The 19680-nt window shown below is 41.6% G+C and overlaps 3 protein-coding genes across 3 annotated transcripts in view; 2 read left to right on the top strand and 1 right to left on the bottom strand.

The window, feature by feature from the left end:
- LOC126403704 (mitogen-activated protein kinase kinase kinase 11) overlaps positions 1 to 13532 on the bottom strand; it is a 57578-nt gene extending 44046 nt beyond the window's left edge. Inside the window, exon 1 of the mRNA XM_050066429.1 lies at positions 11592 to 13532. Coding sequence (XP_049922386.1) covers positions 11592 to 12345 — 754 coding nt within the window. The 5' untranslated portion in view covers positions 12346 to 13532. The remainder of the gene's footprint in view (positions 1 to 11591) is intronic.
- Positions 1 to 19680, top strand: part of LOC126403715 (serine/threonine-protein phosphatase PP1-beta catalytic subunit) — a 659813-nt gene that overhangs the window by 585614 nt on the left and 54519 nt on the right. The window lies entirely within an intron of this gene.
- c17h11orf68 (chromosome 17 C11orf68 homolog) overlaps positions 1 to 19680 on the top strand; it is a 616176-nt gene that overhangs the window by 585620 nt on the left and 10876 nt on the right. The window lies entirely within an intron of this gene.

Genomic DNA, 19680 nt, shown 5'->3' with positions numbered 1-19680 from the left:
TGTGTGCGCGCACAAGTAACCGCAATCAGGTTGACACATGAAACCATGTGCAAAGTATCTGGTGCCAGGTTAAAGGATGTGAGGTCCTGAAAATGGTCACTTATTAACAAGCCAGTACTCATGTGTTGAAATTTAACCTTCATTAGCACCACTTCCTTACAGACTCAGACAGGGGGTCATTACTGGGTTGACCCCAGAAGCTCTGAGGTGAAGGTAGAGGTAGGAGGGACTGCTGGTGTTCTGAGGACGGAAATATCATGGATGAAATACAACTAGGTACAAAGAGCCTTTAGCAACAATGGCAGCCCCAAGGAGGGGCCAGGGGTGGCCATGCCCACCCTCATACAATTGCAGGGCCTCTTGACTGACGAAAATAATTAGAGGCAGACACTACTGACTTTAAAGAACCCTGACACACCAAGTTGATGGTTGGCTGTTGGTTAACGTTGGGCCGTCAGTGAGTGTCTGTCGCCCTAGCTTTCGTAGTGTGTACCACACCATTGGCACTAGTTGGCGTTTGTCAGGCATCTGACCCGGCGGTGAGTGAAATCACTTGGCCATTCCACTCACTGGGCAAGAGGAGAAACGCAAGTGAGGAAGGTAAACAAACAGCTAGTCAAGAGGGGATGAGATTAAACCAACTTATTTAACGCAGAATTATTTTTTAGCCACTAAGCTGTAAGCAGAAACAGTTCGTAATTGTTTGTGTTATTGTTCTTCAGCGTATGGTAAATATCCATTGTTCTTTCATCATCAGGTTGTGTTGTTAATGTGCCAACTGGCTAATAAGCATTTTGAATCCGTCCTATCAGTCTTCTAGCTTCCGCTTTTTAAGTACAGACTTCTGCCATTTGCAGTTATAGAGAGCTATTTCCTCTCACGCAGAACGTATGTGCTTGTTGGCCATTGGTTGCAGTCTTCACGGTGTGTTCAAGCCCAACATTTTGGCCAAGACACAGGCAACGTGAGGGAACGCAACAATTGGCCTTCGTTGCCACTAGTTCTTTGATTTCAGCTTGGTGTGTCTGGGCCTTAAGATGCTGTGGAGCGGTAGAGTTATCTTGTGAAACAAGACAACCTAAGGCATCCATTGGTACCAACTATGTTGCCAAAGCTTGTCGGGAAAGGGGTTAAATAACGCTCCAAATTTAGGCTAAATGTGAGCGAGGGAAAAAATGGCATGGACATTTTCAAAGGGGTCTCTTGAACTCTCACCGCAAGATATCTGAACGAAAATGAGTTCTATTGGTAGCCACAAGTCTACCCTCAATTTGAGAAGGCTTGTTCCCAGTGTTAGTTTTGGTCCTTATAATCAATGTACTCCTACAAATTAGAGCTATATATTTTCCAACGTATGTATATACAGATACATAACACATTAAAATAGGATTGCTGTGGAACTGAATGTGTTAACTGAACTGATATTAGTCTATACATAACCGATAATAGATCATATTAATTCCGTTATGGCTTTTAGTTTTGGTGTGCAACACCTAGATTTTCAGCAGCCTAATCTGACCACCCCTGGGGGCGCCACTGTTTTGCAGGCTAAGAGCTACAGCTCAAGGACTAAATGTAGTCCCTGATTTCTAGGGTCAAAATGCAGGTGAAATTTCTGACTTGCTAAAAAGATTCCTGGGTTCTTAGATATGCTCCTGCAGTGGAAAGAGGCTACAATACTACTTGACATCTGTCTGTGATCATAGTGACCTTACATTAACATTAATGTGCTTTTTGGCAATAACATAGTTTTCTCAAATGGACCTCAATTTTCTGTGGTTAGCAGAGTGAAGTTATTCAAACCTGTATCTCAGAAGCAGAGCTGCTTTGAGTGCATTATTTTAATTAAATCACACTAGATAAAGCTTCACAGTCACTTGTTTGTCTGGTTAAGTAACATTTAACAGGAAAAAAAAGAAGTATATTACAAAACGATTGTAAAAAAAAAAAAAAACATACTTCCCCATGTCCCTAACTTAAGCAGCCCATCCCCCAGTAGGTCTGAACTGAAATTACCACCAAATCATCTCAAACACGCCAGCTAAAACAAAGTCAACAACTTAATACCACTCCTCAACAACATCCCTTACGTTGATTTCCTTCCTCAACTCAAAACAAACGCTTCCCAAGTCTCAGAACCGTTTTCTCTTCCACAAACAGATATGTAGGTTTTTGCTCATTTGCATGGGAACTGTCTTGTGATCTGTGTGGTGAGAAAGAGGCCGAGCTGAGAATGAGGTTTCAGACTGGAGAAGAGGGAGGAAAAAAACAACAGATTTCACTCTGGCTGAGTTCTGGAAACCTCTCTACTTCCTGTGCGCTCTGACCTTCCAGTGTCTGCTTTTCTTTTTCTTTTTTTCTTCCTCCTCCCCTGCAGTTGTTGTTCTGCCCCCTCACTCATCCTGCTCCAACTACACACACAAACACACACATACTCTGCAGCTTTCATGACTAAGCGTGGGTGTGCAGTCATTGTGTGGGCTCATCTCATTTTGCACCTACAATACATAGTGAATATTGTATGTGAAGATACAGGTTTACATATTAGACCATAGTCACTCACTAAAATGTCTGCATACAGTTGATTAAATATTGATCATTGTGCTAGCTGTTATCTAGAAGTCTCAACCTGTATTCATCGATATAGTGAAATATTTTGATTGGACTAAACTCAAGTATGCTTGAAGAGTTCACATTATTATACGTAATGTTAATATCACGCTACATTTTAATTTCTGCACTAATGGACAGAAAAATCACAAGAAACAACAATGATGGCATGAAAACTATCTGCACTCAAAACATTTAGAAAAAGTTGAATGAAAAAACTGAAAGAAATTGAAGTGGCAATACAATCTGTGGAAAAGGGGTAGTTAAAATGGAAGAGCCAAAAGAAATTTATGTTGCACTTAAAGCTTTTGAAAGAGTTGAAAAACTGGAAGAAGTTGAAGTGGCAGTCAAAATACAATTAGTAAAAAAAGGTGTAATGACAGTTTAAGTAGAAAGGCTAAAATACACTGAAGTTTCAGTTTAAGTTTTAGCACGGAATGAAGTGTAAGTATCACTTTTGAAAGTGCTGAAAGGAGTTGAAATGTCAATTGAAGTGGAAGCGATAAATTGAGCTACAGGGGTAAGCTGAAGTCCTGGAAAAAATACTGTCAAGTTTGGGTATATAAACTGAAAGAATTCAGCTGAAGTGTGACCACTGAAACCAGAAGTGTCCAGTAGTGTCTGTAAGAAAATAAAAGTGTGTATCACTGAAAGCAAGCACAGTAATAAACGACTCAAAGTGAACACTTTTTTGCGTTTATATTATCTTGAATTTTAATCATTTGTATGTCCTTATGATGAGGTTCAAAGTATATTTATCTTTCTTTCTGATAATGAGATTTAAAGATCAATATCAACTTCATATCTGTGTGTTGAGTACAGAGCTGGAGTCAGGACATGGTTAGCCTACCTTTGCAACTATAAATTGGCTTTTTTTTAAAAGCAATCTAAATCTAGTAGTGTTTTGATTAGTGAGCTTTAAATGTGTTGGTAGGTGTGTCTTTGTTTTTAACTAGAGCCAGGCTAGTTGTTTCCCCCTGCTTCCAGTCTTTATGCTAAGCTACGCTAACCACCTCCTGCTTCTCTGTAATTAAAGCTACAGTTGGTTAACTTCTATAAAAATAACTTTTTTTCATATTTACTTAAGCTGTCACTACATCTACACAGTAGTGGATGAGACAGATAATCTTGAAAAAAATCATGCTCATGTTAATCAAGATTCTGTTACTGCATGGCCTATTTCTCACTGCAAACGTTTTCAGAAACATATTTTAGTGTACTGTTTAGCTGTAAAATGAGAAAGGTGGCCTGGCTGGTGGGTGGTGCTTGGTACTTAAGCCGACTATTTCCAACATGGCGGTCGGGTCACAAACTTTCTTGGTTGTTTTTGTTCACGTGTGTTGGATTCTTGCGAATGCCATTAGAAGCATTAAGAGGATGCATAGGAACATGATTTATTTCAAAGACTATGACATGAGGTTGATTATGATCTTCTCATCTCATTCTCAGAAACAAAGTGAAAAGCTGGTCGTCTTTAAGCAGCGAAACAAGATAATAATCCACCCTGAACCTCATTTTGAGGAAATGAAAGCAGTCAGTTCAAGATAATATCAACACAAAAATCAGTTTCCGGAAGCTTTGATCTAAAAAAATACAGTGATCATTATTAGCCTGGAAAAACCTACAGCTGAATTCTGTCCACACTCACATGGGTGAATCTTTTTATCTCCAAATCTCCCCTGCACTTCAGCCCAGTGTTAGCCTATCATCTCTGGTCTCTCCGTTCTTTCCAAAGTAAAGAATAAAGACTGTAGAGAAACAACGAAGGCAGGCAGCTGGCTAGGCTGTTCACACCAAGTCAGACTAGGGAACCCCCCCTCTGCCTTATCACCCACTGACACTCTGTCTGAGCCAGCAGCAACACAGCTGAGCTCTACCCCTGGTGACCCCTTCCCTCTCCCCGCCAGGACACCCCAGGCACCCCTCGGTTATGCCAATCAGCAAACTGCTGCTGAAGATGCAGACATGTTTATGGATGGGTAACTTCATGACGGTGCATTTTCTGCTACACTTGACATTAAAGGTTATGTCTCCTGCTGAATAAAAATACTTAACCTATGCATAAATTTGCTCTTCATGGTGGTGTGGATCAAAAGTGGTGAGCTAGCTGAGTAATTTAGTAAAGTTTGAAAGCAGACACTTAGCGGGGAATTCATTTCAGAGTCTAGGACAAAACTCTCCACCGTGAATGTATTCACACAGAAACTGCATTACTATGTAAAAACACCCCTTCCTTCACGCATGCTTTTATCATGAGTGTGATGAAGCAGTGCAATAACATGTTTACATGTATGTGGACATCCTTTTGAAAGATGATTCGTGGTCTAGATACCACACTAGATCCACTTACTTCCTCTTTACAGAGCCTTCAACCACATACATATATAACCCCATTTCACCATTAACCCAAAGTTGCACACTTGGGCACTTGTGATAACACGGAATCCCTACCATACACTAGAAAACTTTGAAAAGACTTTTTAAAGATTAAAGTCTGACACGCTCTCTCTGCATCAATATAACTGTATTTAAGTACAAACTTCACATTTTGGATGTTGTTGCCTCAATTCACTACCAGCCCCCATTGGTTAGTGGGAAGACACTGTGGGAAAAGAGGCGGAGTGTTTCAAAAATTAAGATTTCTCACTGATGCAAGTGCTGGTTGGCGGATCAGATACAAATAAAACACAGACTCTTGATCACTACAGAAGTTCACAAGTTGCTCCTCCTTTTCCACAGTTATGTTTTTACGCCTCCCTGGAGTCCCCTACATATTTACTGTCTACCTGGTTTGCTGCTTCCTGTTTGGTGTTGGATAGGAGCGCAGCTATTGGTTGTTGACAATGTTCATGTCATTGAGCTTCACTGCTGCATGAGCCAAGAAAACAAACCTACAATAGTATTAAACATGTTTGATTTTGTCAGAATGTCAAGACGAGAAAAATACTGACTTAAGACAGCTCGGACTGAGTTTTAAAATGATTCAGATCACAGGAGCTCGCCACAACTCTAGCAACACTCTTGTGATTTTACTCTGACATTAGAAATTTGTTTTTGCCAGTGAAATTGCTTGAAAAATCATTTGGTGCAAGGCAGACATGAGCCATCTCCATGACAGCTGAGCAAACTCCATTTACCAATAAAGGCCTATGTATTTTGGCAAGCTACTATTCCCAAGATTACTTTCACACTTAAGTCACCCGTGTTGTACAGTGGGAATAAAAACAATGCCTTCTGGATTCCAACTTTATCTCTGCACTGAATTAGACAGCACAACTTCTCACACATACACTGCTGAAGTAAAGTACAGAGCAGCCAACAAAAGATTTGACTGGCAAACTGACATTAAAAGTCAAGCCCTGCTGGCATTATCCGCAGCTAAATTTCCATCTGCAGATAGGATTTTTATTGTGTTGTTTCTCTCAAATGGCCTGAAACTTTGCTAGTGGTTCATTTATAACTTTAAACTACACGTGTTAAATGGTTGCCTTAACAAAACACAGGTGCATGTTCAGACTTCCTCCGCTTTAAAATCCCCCCATTCCCTTCACAGAATCACTCTGTACAATCACAAAATAACCAAAATGTCCAAATTGCCCTCATGCTGAACAGAGGAATGGTGGTGTGTGTGCAGCAGTAACAGGAGTGCAGTTCACCACACACATGCAAACATCACACACCCAGCCGCCGGGACACTCAGACGCACACACACAGGGGATGTTTTGAGTGTACTGCAGTGTAGAGCACTGGGGGCCCTGAATGAAAACATGCTGGTAGTGGGATGTATCAGATGTTTGTCCACTCGTGGAAAAGGAAAAAAAAATGATATGTTGATCCAAGATCTAACTGTGGCTTCTTCCTGAAAAAAAGGCCTGTGAGTTCCAGCCCAGCAAGTGCTTAGCTTGGCACTTTCCCCAACAGTTCTAACTAAAGCCTCTGCAGAGTTTTATGGCGTGCGGTGATGCCTTTAGCTGTTTTTGCATCTATGAAGGCTTTGTGCAGATAACTGACGGTGTAAAGACGGCAGCTGGACTGAACGAGCTTTTGAGGGCTGTTACTGATAGCAAGAGTTTTACTGTAACTGCAGCAGTAAGATATGTCGATACATCAATTAATTAAAGCAGTACCAAAAAATAAATGTATAAAAACAATAGAGCAAAAAACTACAGGCAAACACCATTAGCAACTAGCTGTTGAATGTAGTGGAGCAATTTAAAAGCTAAAGAGACAGATATCTTTCTCTGGAGTTGGTGGAGACCAAAACAGACCTAACGTAAGAGTGAATGTTGGCCTTACATGACTCCAAAGGAATGCTAAATGTTGCTGGTAAATAAGTGACTGTTAGCCGTAACAACTTTGTGGGGGGATATGTCAATGTTGTGTTTACATGTTCTGCTGCACCTACAGTGGCCAAAAAAATCAATTCCTGCTTTATGCAAAATTCAGAGTGTATGAGTTGTCTGGACACAGCTCTCAACATGGAGGTGGCTTAGCTGACGGCTAGCAGCTAACGGTGCTAACTCCACAGACAGAGCTACACAACTGCAACAGATGAAGTTTAAATAGATTTACTATATTGTGTTGGAGTGAATAAAGACTACTTATTAGCTTTCTTTCTGAGAATGTGTGGAGGAGATTAATATCAACTTCATGTCTGTGCGTTAAGTACAGAGCTTGAGTCAGGACATAGTTAGCCTAGCTTAGCATAACTATAAATTGCAATTCTTTTACATTGCCCAAACTGTATATAGTGTGTTAATTAGTGAGCTTCAGGTGTGTTGAAAGAGGTGGTTTTTATTGTTTTCATTTTTAAATAGAGCCAGGCTAGCTGTTTCCCCTGCTTCCTGTCTTTATGCTAAGCTAATCACCTCCCGCTTCCAGCTGTGTACTTAAATGGGCTTTATACAAAATTCAGAGCATATGTGTCTGGACACGGTTTTCAACATAGAATAACGACAATTTCAAACACAAGTACACAATTTGGCTCCATTATAATTCTTAAAATTTACAGACAAAACACTCTTTTGCTGGACACATCTTGACCACAAATACAACATGCTAATGTTTGTAGCACAACTTATGGCATTTAACAGTGTATAAATTAGCCTAGCAGCTAGCAGAGTTTCCCTCTACTCAGAAAAAGCCATAATCACACACAAGACTTAAAATGCTGTTTCGTGGGGCTTTATTACCTCCACATTTTATTGTTTTTATCTGTGAAATAAAAGTAAATTAAAGTTTTGTTTCCACTGACGGGAATGGTTTTAGGTTTACAAAAAAAGACAGGGGGGGTCTGCGTTGCCGCGATGTGTAGTTACATTTCTGGGGAGGTGCACATAAGGCTATGGCATAGAGTATGCTTAAGTATAAATCCCGCTTTGGACATGTTGGTAGGAGTGTTTTTTTGTTTGTTTGTTTTTCAGAGCCGAGGTAGCCGTTTCCCCTTGCTTCCAGTCTTTCTGCTAAAACAAGCTAATCACCTTCTGCATCCAGCTCTACTTGAAAGGGTTCTATACGAATTCAGACATGGTCCTCAAAATGGAGGTGGCTGAGCCAGCAGCAAGCACTGCTAATACCATAAACAGCAATAAAACAATGGCAACAACGCTGACAGAGTTAATGTGTTAACCAGGGGGAGACTGGAGGGTGGGCACTATGCTTGTGCGCCACCGACCTCCCAACATAAGCAGTAACTGCATGCACATGCGGCCAGACAGGATACCAAACCAAACCACAGAGAAGCTTGAAATACAACACATACAGTGGTAGTGTGACCTTATTATCTGCTCAGGGCGCCATTACTCCACTACTACTCATACCATAGCAGATAGTGGTTCGCTGCTATGTAAGTGCTCTGAATGTCATATACAGAACATTTAAGTCTTAAATCAATTCCATTAAAAATGAAATTCAGCCCGCCAGTGTGCATCACAAGACGTGTGTTTTTGTTTGTAGATAAGAAGTAGCCATTAGCCACAGAGCTAATGTGGGTTCCAGTTCAAAGTCTGAGGTTTTGAACAGCTGACACTGGCTGTCAGTCAGTGTTTGCCAGTATGAGTGAAAATGATTTGATAAAAACAGAAAGCATTGTAACCACATGCAATTTCATATTAGTGGAACTTTAAAAGGATTCAGTGTTTCCCGCAGAGCTGCATGGCTTTAGAGTGGCAAAGCCCTGAAACCTCATTTAGATAACCAGATACAAAAACACCAGTCTGCTAAAAATTGAAAATGCCAGAGTGTGCAAGGTGTGAAAAGTCCCTGGGCCCAGACTCTCATCCCCAGATGCATGCACACAATAGTGAGAGAAAGAGGCTCCTCTGCTCTCTGTTCTGTATTTACTTTCAATGGAATTCCAGTTATGGCCTCTGGCTCTGACCCAAGCACCCCACCATGCACTTTCTTCAGTGATCCTGTTTCATCAGCATCTTCCAAACAGGCAAAAGCGCTCCGCTGGTCATTAACTACAATGTTTAGCTCTTGTTTACAAGCCCTTCAGGGGTAATGACTATTCACCTTAATCCATCATTGTAACAACTGGCCAAAAAAAGCAATGTAGTAATGTGCTAGGGGTCACTTTCTAGTGTTTTAGTTAGTTTGGCTGTTCCTGATTTGGGGGAAATCTATTCCTACTATCAATACTTTGTACGTTTCTGGTAATGAACACATCTTCTTGCCTCGTTGCATTTTATTTGATTGGAGGCTACAGTTGGAGATATCTGCCTTGTCTGTAACAGATTTCTCAGTTTATTATTGCAGAGCGCTGACACAAAAGCCCAGCTCTTGAAAGAAGAACTTGCACCATTACTCTGAGGAACTTACACCACAGTCCGAGGTTTACTGTCGACGCTTTAGTACACTTTGTACTGTCAGCTGTCATCTGATTTAAACAGAATTTTAGGCTGCATTCTTCCTTTAAAATGACCTTACGTTGAGATGCTCTTGCACCTGTGCATCAAACCTGTCAGCGCCCAACCACCACCATCACCCCCAGCCACCACCACAACAGGATATTGCTCAGTGGCACAGCACGGTTATGGCTGCATGGAGACATGTAGAGGCAGGCCAGGGACAAAGATTCGGAGAAGAATTAAAAAAGCAAGAGGCAGGAGAGCGATACGATCTCCCGGCGCACAGAGAGAGGGATTGTGTTTGCGTTGGCCTGTCTCATATACAAACACTATATTGACATAACTTTCTTTTGCTCTACAGGAGACATTTTTTCCAGCGGAGAGGTCTTAACGGGAAAGAACCTGACACAAGGGTGGAGACAAGTGAAGGGTGAAAGAAAGTGTGAGATGCTGAGGGGAATGGAAAGAGGGGTGGTCAGTGAGCAGGACTGACAGAAGCGTTTAGTGCTCGTTCAAAAGTAAAAAAGATGGAAATACTAAAAGGAGCCTGGGAGGAAGGGATCCTCTGCTTTTAACAAAGCGTGAATCAAGGGAGTTAACCTTCTTCTGCTTCTGACCAAGGTCACATTCTCAGAACTGCAGTGTACTCAATGTTTTGTGGTGTTAGTCAGTCAAACAAGGAGCAACCATGATCTCTTTCTATTTTGGTGTACATAGACGATCAGGAAGGTTGCAAATCTTTTGGAGCGCAACAGATGCAGCCGCGGAGCTGACAGGGATTATACGCTGCATCACAAGAATGATAATAACAGGAGGAGAGGCAGCTGTAAAATTCAGGTGGCTCAGTGTTTAGGTTAAATGTGCTGTTAGAGCTGAGAAAGGCACTTGTTCTGCCACAAAAGGGGGAGGACAGAAAGCTTTATCAGCAATACTACTCAGCAGTGTAGCTTTAATGACGTGTCTGCCGCGAGGGCCCGAAACACTGATGCAAGACCTTTCCCAGATGACCCCCGGACGGCATCAAAGTCCAAAGTGCGAGCTGTGACGACGCTGAGACGGGAAGCCTCCTCTTGAATTCCTGACCTTTGCTAGCAGAGCATGGCATTTTGTCCTATCAACAACACATATTTGCATCTCCGTCGCCTTGGCCTACATCTTAGAGAGTCACATGACTGGGCTATCATCCAAAAAGATGTGTTGTTGTTGTACTTATCTTAGTTCTTAATGCTTTGTCTTGATCTTTAGCTAAATGTGATATATTACCCCAGACAATGACTTGGACTGTACCTATAATAGTAGAATTAAAAGTAAAGACATAATCAAATTCCCAAGACTAATGAGATGTTTGACTTAAAGGTTCAGTGTATAGGATTTAGGGGGGATATATTGGCCAAAATTAAAAACAATATAATAGGCATGTTTTCTTTAGTGTATATTCACCTGGAAGTAAGAATTGTGGTGTTTTTGATAACTCAGAATGAGACGTTTACATCTATATAGGGAGCGGGTCCTTGTCCATGGAGATCCCAGTGTCAAACCACCTTGCTTCTACAGTAACCCAGAACGGACAAACCAACCACTGGCTCTAGATTGAGCCAAACAGCATAGAAAAACACAGATTCTTAAATGTCAATTTGCTTTATTCAGCATTTTTACCGGTTTAAATCATGTGATCTGTGTGTTTTGAAGAGAGGGAGAACTCTGAGGATAATTCTGTTCCCATAAAAGCTTCCTGAACATTGAACGCTGACGGCATCCTAACCGGGAGTTCATGCCTGGCACATGGGAGAAGTCTAAGCTGGTTGCAATTTGCAATCCTTACAGCTAGATGCCACTAAATCCTACACACTGCTCCTTTAATAATTTACTGGAGCACAGGCCTCACAGTATGTTGAGGGAATTAAAAAGGTTGTCTTTGTTCTAGATGTGGCCTTGTAAACACTAAGAGAAGCCTTCAGCAGCTTTATATGTAGTACACCCTGTTCCATCACTGCCATGGTGCACGTTGCCACACAGAGGGCTCAGTAAATACGACCATGCCCTTTATTCTCATCAATCTAACACTGACAACCTGAGACTTGACTGGGTCTGATTGATGAACAGCTTGCACTGCAGGCTTAAAGGACTTACTGTTGTTCGACTTGAGATCCCGATGGATGACGGGGACGATGGCCTCGCTGTGCAGGTACAACATCCCTTTGGCTATCTGCACGGCCCAGTTGACCAGGACGTGTGGCGGGATGCGACGTCCCGCCAGCGCCCGGCTCAGGGCCCCACCTGAGGCGTACTCCATGATGAGGCACAGGTTGGGTTCCTGCAGGCAGACGCCTTTCAAGGCAATGATGTTGGGGTGGTTGAGCATGGCGAACAAACGTGCCTCCTGCCTGACGTTCTGAGCCGTCACACTGATATCCTCATCCGGGTCTTGGCGGGCAGCCTTCACAGCCACCAGCCGGCCTCTCCATGTACCGCGATACACCTTTCCAAAGCCCCCGACCCCGATGACCTCCTCCAGGCTCAGCTCCCGGAAATCCAGCACGTCGGGTTCAAACTCGCTCACAGCCGGGCCGAGCTCGCCGACCACTGCAGTGCCCGGAAGCTTCCCGTATCCACTTGGCTTAAAGGAGCCATAGTTGGATGGGAAGATGCCCACCTTGTTGTTGACCTTACCGGCCCACCAGCCCTCATCCCCTGATATCTCAGAGTCCAGAGACAGGACTTCCACCAGGTCACCTTTACGCAAGGTGAGCTCATCTTTACAGGACGCCTCATAGTCGAACAAGGCGGTCCACACAGGGTTGGTGAAGTTCCCTTTTTGTGATTGTTCCAAATTTTTCCAGTTGGACAGCGGGCCACGACTGAATATGTTCTTCAGTGGCTCCATGGAGCCTCACGCAGATGTTTAGACTGGATCTGATTTTGCACCCCAAGGGTTTGAAAATAAAGTACAAAGGAGTACTTTATTGCGCCTCGCTCCCTTTCCTGTCTTTCTTGTTGGTTCATCAGGGACCAGTGAAATGTGTTCAAAAGCTCGACCAACAAGTGGGCTTCACGAGAGGATTCAAAGATAACTGAACGGTAAGTGTCTTTCATTCGTCTTGACATTACATGCAAAGCCGTCCACTTGAAAATACAGAATACAGTTGAGAGATTGCTTCTGTTTGATAATGGCTGAGTGTTTCAAATCTCAGAAAGGCAGCACTGTCTCAGCTCACTGTTCAAGGGATGTGCTGTGTGGTTTCCCAACATGGTTTGAGCACATTATCATTTCACCGGCCTGTATTTAAGAGCCTCTTGAATCACCTCATTATGGCTAAATGAGCTCTTCTCTTCCCTCATTCAAAATTGCCACCTGTTGAGTTCTGGTTGGGGAGAAATAAAAGTTGTAAGGACAAAAATAAAATGATCCAAAGCTTGTAAAAAAATACTCACAAGTGTTCCAAATTCAGTTCCCACAACATTAGCTGTCCATTTTGAGTTTTTATGTATTTTTAGCCATTAAGTGCAGTGGCCACCACAAGCAGGAAGCGCTGCGAAGCGGAGAAGAATAGCAGGAAAGGAGCATTCAGTCCAGCCAACCAGTGTTTTACGACAAGTTTCAGGGCTAACCAGTCCGACTTTTTTTAAGCCTAAATCTCCAGTAACCGCGTCTCACCGCAACTTTGCGGCGCTCCCGCAGGAAATCCCGCATCCCAGTGAGCCAGGGGATCCATACTTACGTTGTTATGAGAAGCACACTGCGAGCTGGGCTTTATAACAACACAAAAACTAAGGAACCGCCGACTTTGTAACAGGAAGAGCTATCCAAAGCTGCTTGACTTTACTTTCCACAGAGAACATGCAGTGTACACAAATCCCGTTAGTTCCTAAATGGAGTTGAGCGCGTGGCCTGGTCCAGCTCCGTTCTCTCGCTGTTACCGTCGGTATCCAAACAGCGACATAACTCCATCATTACTGATTATCATACTCCTCTTCCTCGGTCAGTGTTCACTCGCCAGGACCTCGAACCACTTCTACGTCTGTGCTTACAGTCAGTAGAGAGGGTGGGGTTTCAAAACTTTTTCTCTTCCAACAGGAAAAAGAGTCAGATGACAGGCAACGGTCAAGTGTCACGCGGTAATCGATTTCATTTCCGGTTATCACTGTCAAAATAAAACGGCTGAAGCGCACGTGAAACACAAATGGCGGGAGGACTATTTTTCATTAAATTATCAGTAAACATCTGCATGAGAAAAATAAACACCTACACAAAAATTAAATATTACAACTCTGTAAAAAGTGTTACCAGTGAGTGATTTCAAGCACAGTAAAGCATCCTATCAAGTTAATGCTAAATCAAATTAGGTAATTCATATACTCAAAAAGCTTCAAGTGCATAATTTGGCTACGATTTCACAGCAGCCCACTATATAGGTTATTTATTTCAACTTTAAAAAAAAAAAAAAAAAGATCCAAATAAGGAATAATTTGTGGTGTTCACGGACTTGTAATTATGTGTTCAACCAGAGATGTGGACTTTAGTCACATGACTTGGACTCCAGTCACAAATTTGATGACTTGAGACTGGACTTAACAAAAAATTTTAAAAAAGAAAGGGAAAAAAAGACTTGCAACTTGACATGGATACGAACACCAATTATTTGTGACTTCATTTAGAGTTGGGCTTTTTGCTTTGAAAATGGTTGATATCTTCCCCCAGGCTAATTTTGGAGGAGAAACATATAGATATTTTTCCCATATGAGTTGAGGTACATAGCCTACATCAAGACAGGACAGACACATACAAAATTAATTCGGTTGTGACACTGGTTAATAGTGCTGTATGATATGGTAATGCAATGTCAGCACTACTTTTTTATGAATGTTTTAACAAACAATACACATTTTAAAATGCATTTTTAATTTTTCTAAATTCGATATATTATTATGGCATTAAATTCAGTGAAGACTGCATTGACTTGACTTGTTTAGGACCCTAAACTAAAGTTTAGGACTTGAGACTTGACTTGGGACTTGCCTGTTTTGACCTGGGACTTGAAGGCAAAGACTTGAGATTTGACTTACAAAACAATGACTTGGTCCCACTTCTGTGAACAACCCATCTGTGTATTATGCCTTTAAGAGACTTTTATTTTGAATTAATTTTCACATTAATTTCCCTGCTAACTCACTGACTAACCCTGTTACCCGGGCAGAAAGCTGGAGGTCAGTCAAGCTGGCACAAAATAGCCTATGTATTTGCCTTCAAATTAAAGTGTTTGAATTTGTTATGTCTCTGTGGCAATAGTAAGCTATGCTAATGTTGAAACTACCAGAAAAGCATTTTATTTAATTATCTTATGATGTGATTCTCACATTCTGGGAGGAAAACACTTAATTTATTTTCATTTACTATTGATTTTCTCTTCGCCACACTGCAAACTTTGGCCTGCCTTTTATTTTGAAATCCAACCTAGAAGTCCTATTTGTTTATAATGGCTCACTTGACATAGGAGGTAACAGGTGGAAAATTAACCTGAAAAGAATAATGCTCATAATAATTGACTTAAAGGTAACACACAGTCATTAATTAAGTAGTAAATAAAGCTGTGGATTAAACTCTGGCTGTTTTTCGATCATTTTTATGAGCCAATAACCCCATAGTCTACTAAAAGCCACCATTTCCTGAAAGATGCTGTAAATTCAGACATCATATCCACTGTCCTGTTCATAGGTCTTTGTTTTCAGCATGTCATTTCACATTGTGGACCATTTTTAGTCAACACATTGTGACCCAACTGTCGAAAGGGCTCTTGGGTTATTTTCTCCCAGGAGAAATATTTAGAAACTTAACAGCTAAACAGACCATTTCAGAGCATTTTGGAGAAAAAAAAATCTTAGCTCAAGGACTCTCAAAATTTTGATAAATGAGTGCCATTTTAGAGAGCCAGTATATGGTTGAGGACAGCACAGGAAAAACACACACACTATGACTATTTTATGACATACTATACTGCTGCTATTGTTAAGAAATACGATACTATGACCTTTTTTTTATGACATTTTTATGACATATTAACACCTCACAAAAACTATAATCATCAACACATTACATCCTAGTTTTCCACTTTTGAATGCATTTGAAAATAAAGAAACAAAGAGACAAATCATTTGACATAGCACAAACTGCAGTAGTGTACTGCAGTACATTAAAATAACCATTAACCATGTATTTTATTGCACACATTTTATGGTTACTTTAAGGACATCCCATTTGCTCTATGGCTACTTACACAAATTGCTCCAATCTACAACAACACAGTCAACTGTCTTCCTGTAGAATCAGTTGAGATATAATGCTTTAGTGACATTCAGTCCAAACACTCAAGGACATTAGTTAATTAAAAACGGTCCCCATAGTCAAAGAACAGGGGATAAAGTGCTGCTGTTAGGTTTCTGTGAGGAGAAATTTGTTGAAGATTTTCTTTTGTCTGGTGTTACCTTGAACAAAAAAAGGAGTTTCAAGCCTCTCCTCAAGCAACACATTTTTAAAAATAAAAAAAGCCTTTGGCATATGGCTGGTTTAATGTCCTTTATGCTGTTTGATGGGCTACTTACCCGTCTGAGATGGAAGAGCTGTTGCTGTTATTCTACTGAAGTGGAATCAGATTTACTGCCGTACAGTTCTACTTAAGATAGTCAAATGTAAGTCAAATGTAGCTCATTTAAAAGTTTTATTCCGGGGAGAATACTCCCACTTTCAGTATCATCTTTTATTTCATCTCCTATTGTAAAAACATGAGTTTAGCAGATACATTCTGGAGACTCTCTTAATAAAAATGTACAAACTAGTGCTATTGTGATGTAATGTTTATGAAAAGCCCACAAATATCCTCCTCTTGTCTGGCTTACTACAGACAATATTGCATAAAATGGATGAAAACAACTGCAAGATAAAGATTAAAAAAATAAACTAGCACTTGACTAGCTTTTGAATTTAGTAAGCCAACATTTGGATGCATCATATGGATTTTTATAATGCATAACTTTTATGTTTCTTTTCTTTTTCTTTTCTTGTTTTTTCTCGCATACCAGCCAAAACATCTTTTGGTAAAGTAAAATATGATTTCAAACAAGATCCGCTCAGTGAGCTCTAGTTTCGCAGACCGGGCGCGGCGGGGGCGCAGCGCACCTGAGCTTCGCCAACTGGGTGTGGCCAAGCGGATTTTGTAAGTTTGGCACACCGTGCGCCCTGGCGCAGCAAGCGGATTTTGTAAGTTTGGCACACCGTGCGCCCTGGCGCAGCCACTCCTCTTTCCCACCTCCGTCCCTCCTACCGGCGCAAGTCGGAAAGAGGGAGGAGAGAAGGCGTGGAGTGGGTTTTACACACATCACACCAATCAAATGAGTCCCGCCTCGCCCGGTCTGCGAAACTAGAGCCCCTGGTTTCAGATGNNATCTGTCGACACCTCCCCCTGCTGCGCCGCCACACCCATCTCAGCGCACCTCGGTCTGCCAAACTACCAAACTGAGCGCGCCTCGGATTGCGCTGCTCGAAACTAGCTCTGTGCGGGGTTCGCCACCCTGCGCTGCGCCGGGAAACTAGAGCCCATGGTTTCATTAGAAACATGGCATGCTGATCATAACTTTGAGCAAATGAGGTCAATAATTGATATCCATGTTTATATTTATTTCCACATCTATTGTGATATTGAAAGTGTTTCTACTGAAGATGTTTATCTTCAAGAATATTTGTCATTTATGATTTTTTAAAGAAAGGCTCAGTGACTTTGTGAAACAGCTGTTCACTTGTATTTTCAACAAATTGAAACAGGAGGAAATAGTGCATATGTTAGGGACTATTTTCAGCAGTGGATTAATACACATTTGTTGTTCTAGTGAGTATTTCTGGGCTGCAGGAGGGTGTATGTGGGACTGAGTTGAAATAAACTATGGTGTGTGTGTGTGTGTGTGTGTGTGTGTGTGTGTGTGTGTGTTGATGGTTATGAAGGAATATGTCACCCAGTGCAACAGTGTCTCACTGATGTGTTTAAAAGTTGATGTAATGACACAGTTTAAAGCGGTGATATTACAAACTTAGTAGATTTCAACATGACAGATGGGAACAGTACAGTCCTCACAGTAGCTGCAGATATTTGAGTTACAGGCTAAGATATAAGATCAGTGATTCCACCTTCAGTTATATTGACATTCAGGATAAAGTCTATTCCACACAAGCTGCTGCATCGTTATGATAAGTGTCACTGGCTTGATGTGACTGATGTCCAATCCAGATAACATAGCTTGCTACAGTAATCAGTTACTTTGATTACTTCCAGGCTGAACTGCAGCTAAAACTCAGTTACCACAGTTACGGCCGTTCCCTGGCTGCAATGACCCTGACAGCTATGGATGTATAAAGAGAAATGAATACAGTGTTGGAGGTGGCGCCATATTAATTCCTGTGAAAGTTGCTCAGTGGCATGAAGCCAACTTGTGTTTCTCAGGTGCTGTATCCATGGTTTTCGTAGCTTCTACTTGGATGTGTGCTGCTTATGGTCTAGCGTCTAGTCATTACCTTTTTATAAAGTTCTGGCCTCGTTTCCACACTGAGCTAAGTAACCCAAATTTGTGTTTCCTAGGATAGCGAAGACACTACTCTGCCTTGTGCTGCTTCTGATTGGCTTACTCTGACATTCTTACATTAACCTTAATCAATCCACTACATTTCTGCAAAACTAATGACATTCCCATCAAGCTCAGCTCAGCAGCTTTGTGTTTGGTGCTAATTAGCAAATGTTAGCATGCTAAACATGCTAAATTAGGAAGATGATGATCACATACCTTTTTTAATTGCAAATTATGTCAACAAAGGAAAACTTTGTCAACATTTCTTTGTTGTTCTTATTCATCTAACTTCAGTCATTTTTATCGCAGCTAATTGTACCTAATGAACTGCAAAAAGCAATTGATTTTATTACTTTAGTAGTCTATCAAAAGTTTGTACGTTTTCATTTGCAATATCAATTATTTATATAATAAAAAAAATCAGTAATTGGCATCAATGTATCGACACAATATTGCCACACAAAATGTCATGATAATATGCTGTTTTGATTTTCTCCCATCCCTATTATACATGATTCTGTATGTCAGAGTATCTCACATTTCACCCACCGTGGTGAAGCACTGCCTAATTTAAAAACACCCTGAAGTACAGATGTGAGTATATGAATGAGCTGGATCCCAGTGTGCCCTCTGATCAAGGCCACAGCATGACTAAAACACAAGGTGCATTTTAAACATGTGCCTTTCAAGTAGCCATACAATGAAGGGCTTATATTTCAATAAAGGTCAGGGAAGTCCTTTTGGCCACATTTACCCATGTTTCCAAACCTGCAGAGCGCTTAAAAGTCAGTGGCTTTATGGGAGGGGATGGGAATCAGAGGGCCACCTTTGGCCCCGCTGGCAGCTGTGTGGAAACAGTGTGCTTCCTTCTGTTAGCCCTTTGATGGCTGCCCCCTTCCCTCCCTCCTTCCCCGCCCCATGGCTGTCATTTGTTTGGACACCAACCTCCTAAAGTCAACCACCTACAGCCCCCCCTACCTCCTCCCTCTTCCCCCCCACGTACACACTCTCATAATACAGCTAACCCCACCCTCCTCACAGTCCGCTGAGTCAACGCTTGTACAGGAAGGATGCAGTTGTTTTTGCGGCCCCGGCTCAGGGTTGCTTGCTCGGTTGGGTGGGGGGTAGATGAGGCGGCTGAATTTACACGACAAAATGGGCTGTTTGAAAAATAAAGAAGGCAGGAGGAAGAGGAAAGGGGCCTGACACACACTCAGGGCCAAGTGTGCCGGCTACTTTGAAAGTACAGTGTGTGTCTATGATGGTTAACAATCGCCTCTCTATGAACACCTTCCCACAAACCTGTGCTGTCTTGTACTTATCTGATTTAGATGCCAGGAGGAGGCTGCAATGTTGAGGATAAATACAAGTCCTTGTCTTTCAGGTTGCATGAGTCATTGGCCTTTAAATCAACGTCAGATGCATCCGTGGGAAACTTTTTTTTATATTACAAAAAACAGACAGTAAAGGAATGAAAAGCAGAACAAGGCGCAGCATCAAGTCAGGACTACAAAGGTTTTCCACGCTTATGAAATTGAAAAATGATTTGGGAAGCACTTTGAAATGTTTTTTGCTTTAGGATGCTGCAGGAGTCAGGTTTTGCCCTTCCAGC

The sequence above is a fragment of the Epinephelus moara genome, chromosome 17 (genome assembly GCF_006386435.1).
Source record: "Epinephelus moara isolate mb chromosome 17, YSFRI_EMoa_1.0, whole genome shotgun sequence".
NCBI classification, from domain to species: Eukaryota; Metazoa; Chordata; class Actinopteri; order Perciformes; family Serranidae; genus Epinephelus; species Epinephelus moara.
This window is presented reverse-complemented; position numbering and strand designations above follow the sequence as displayed.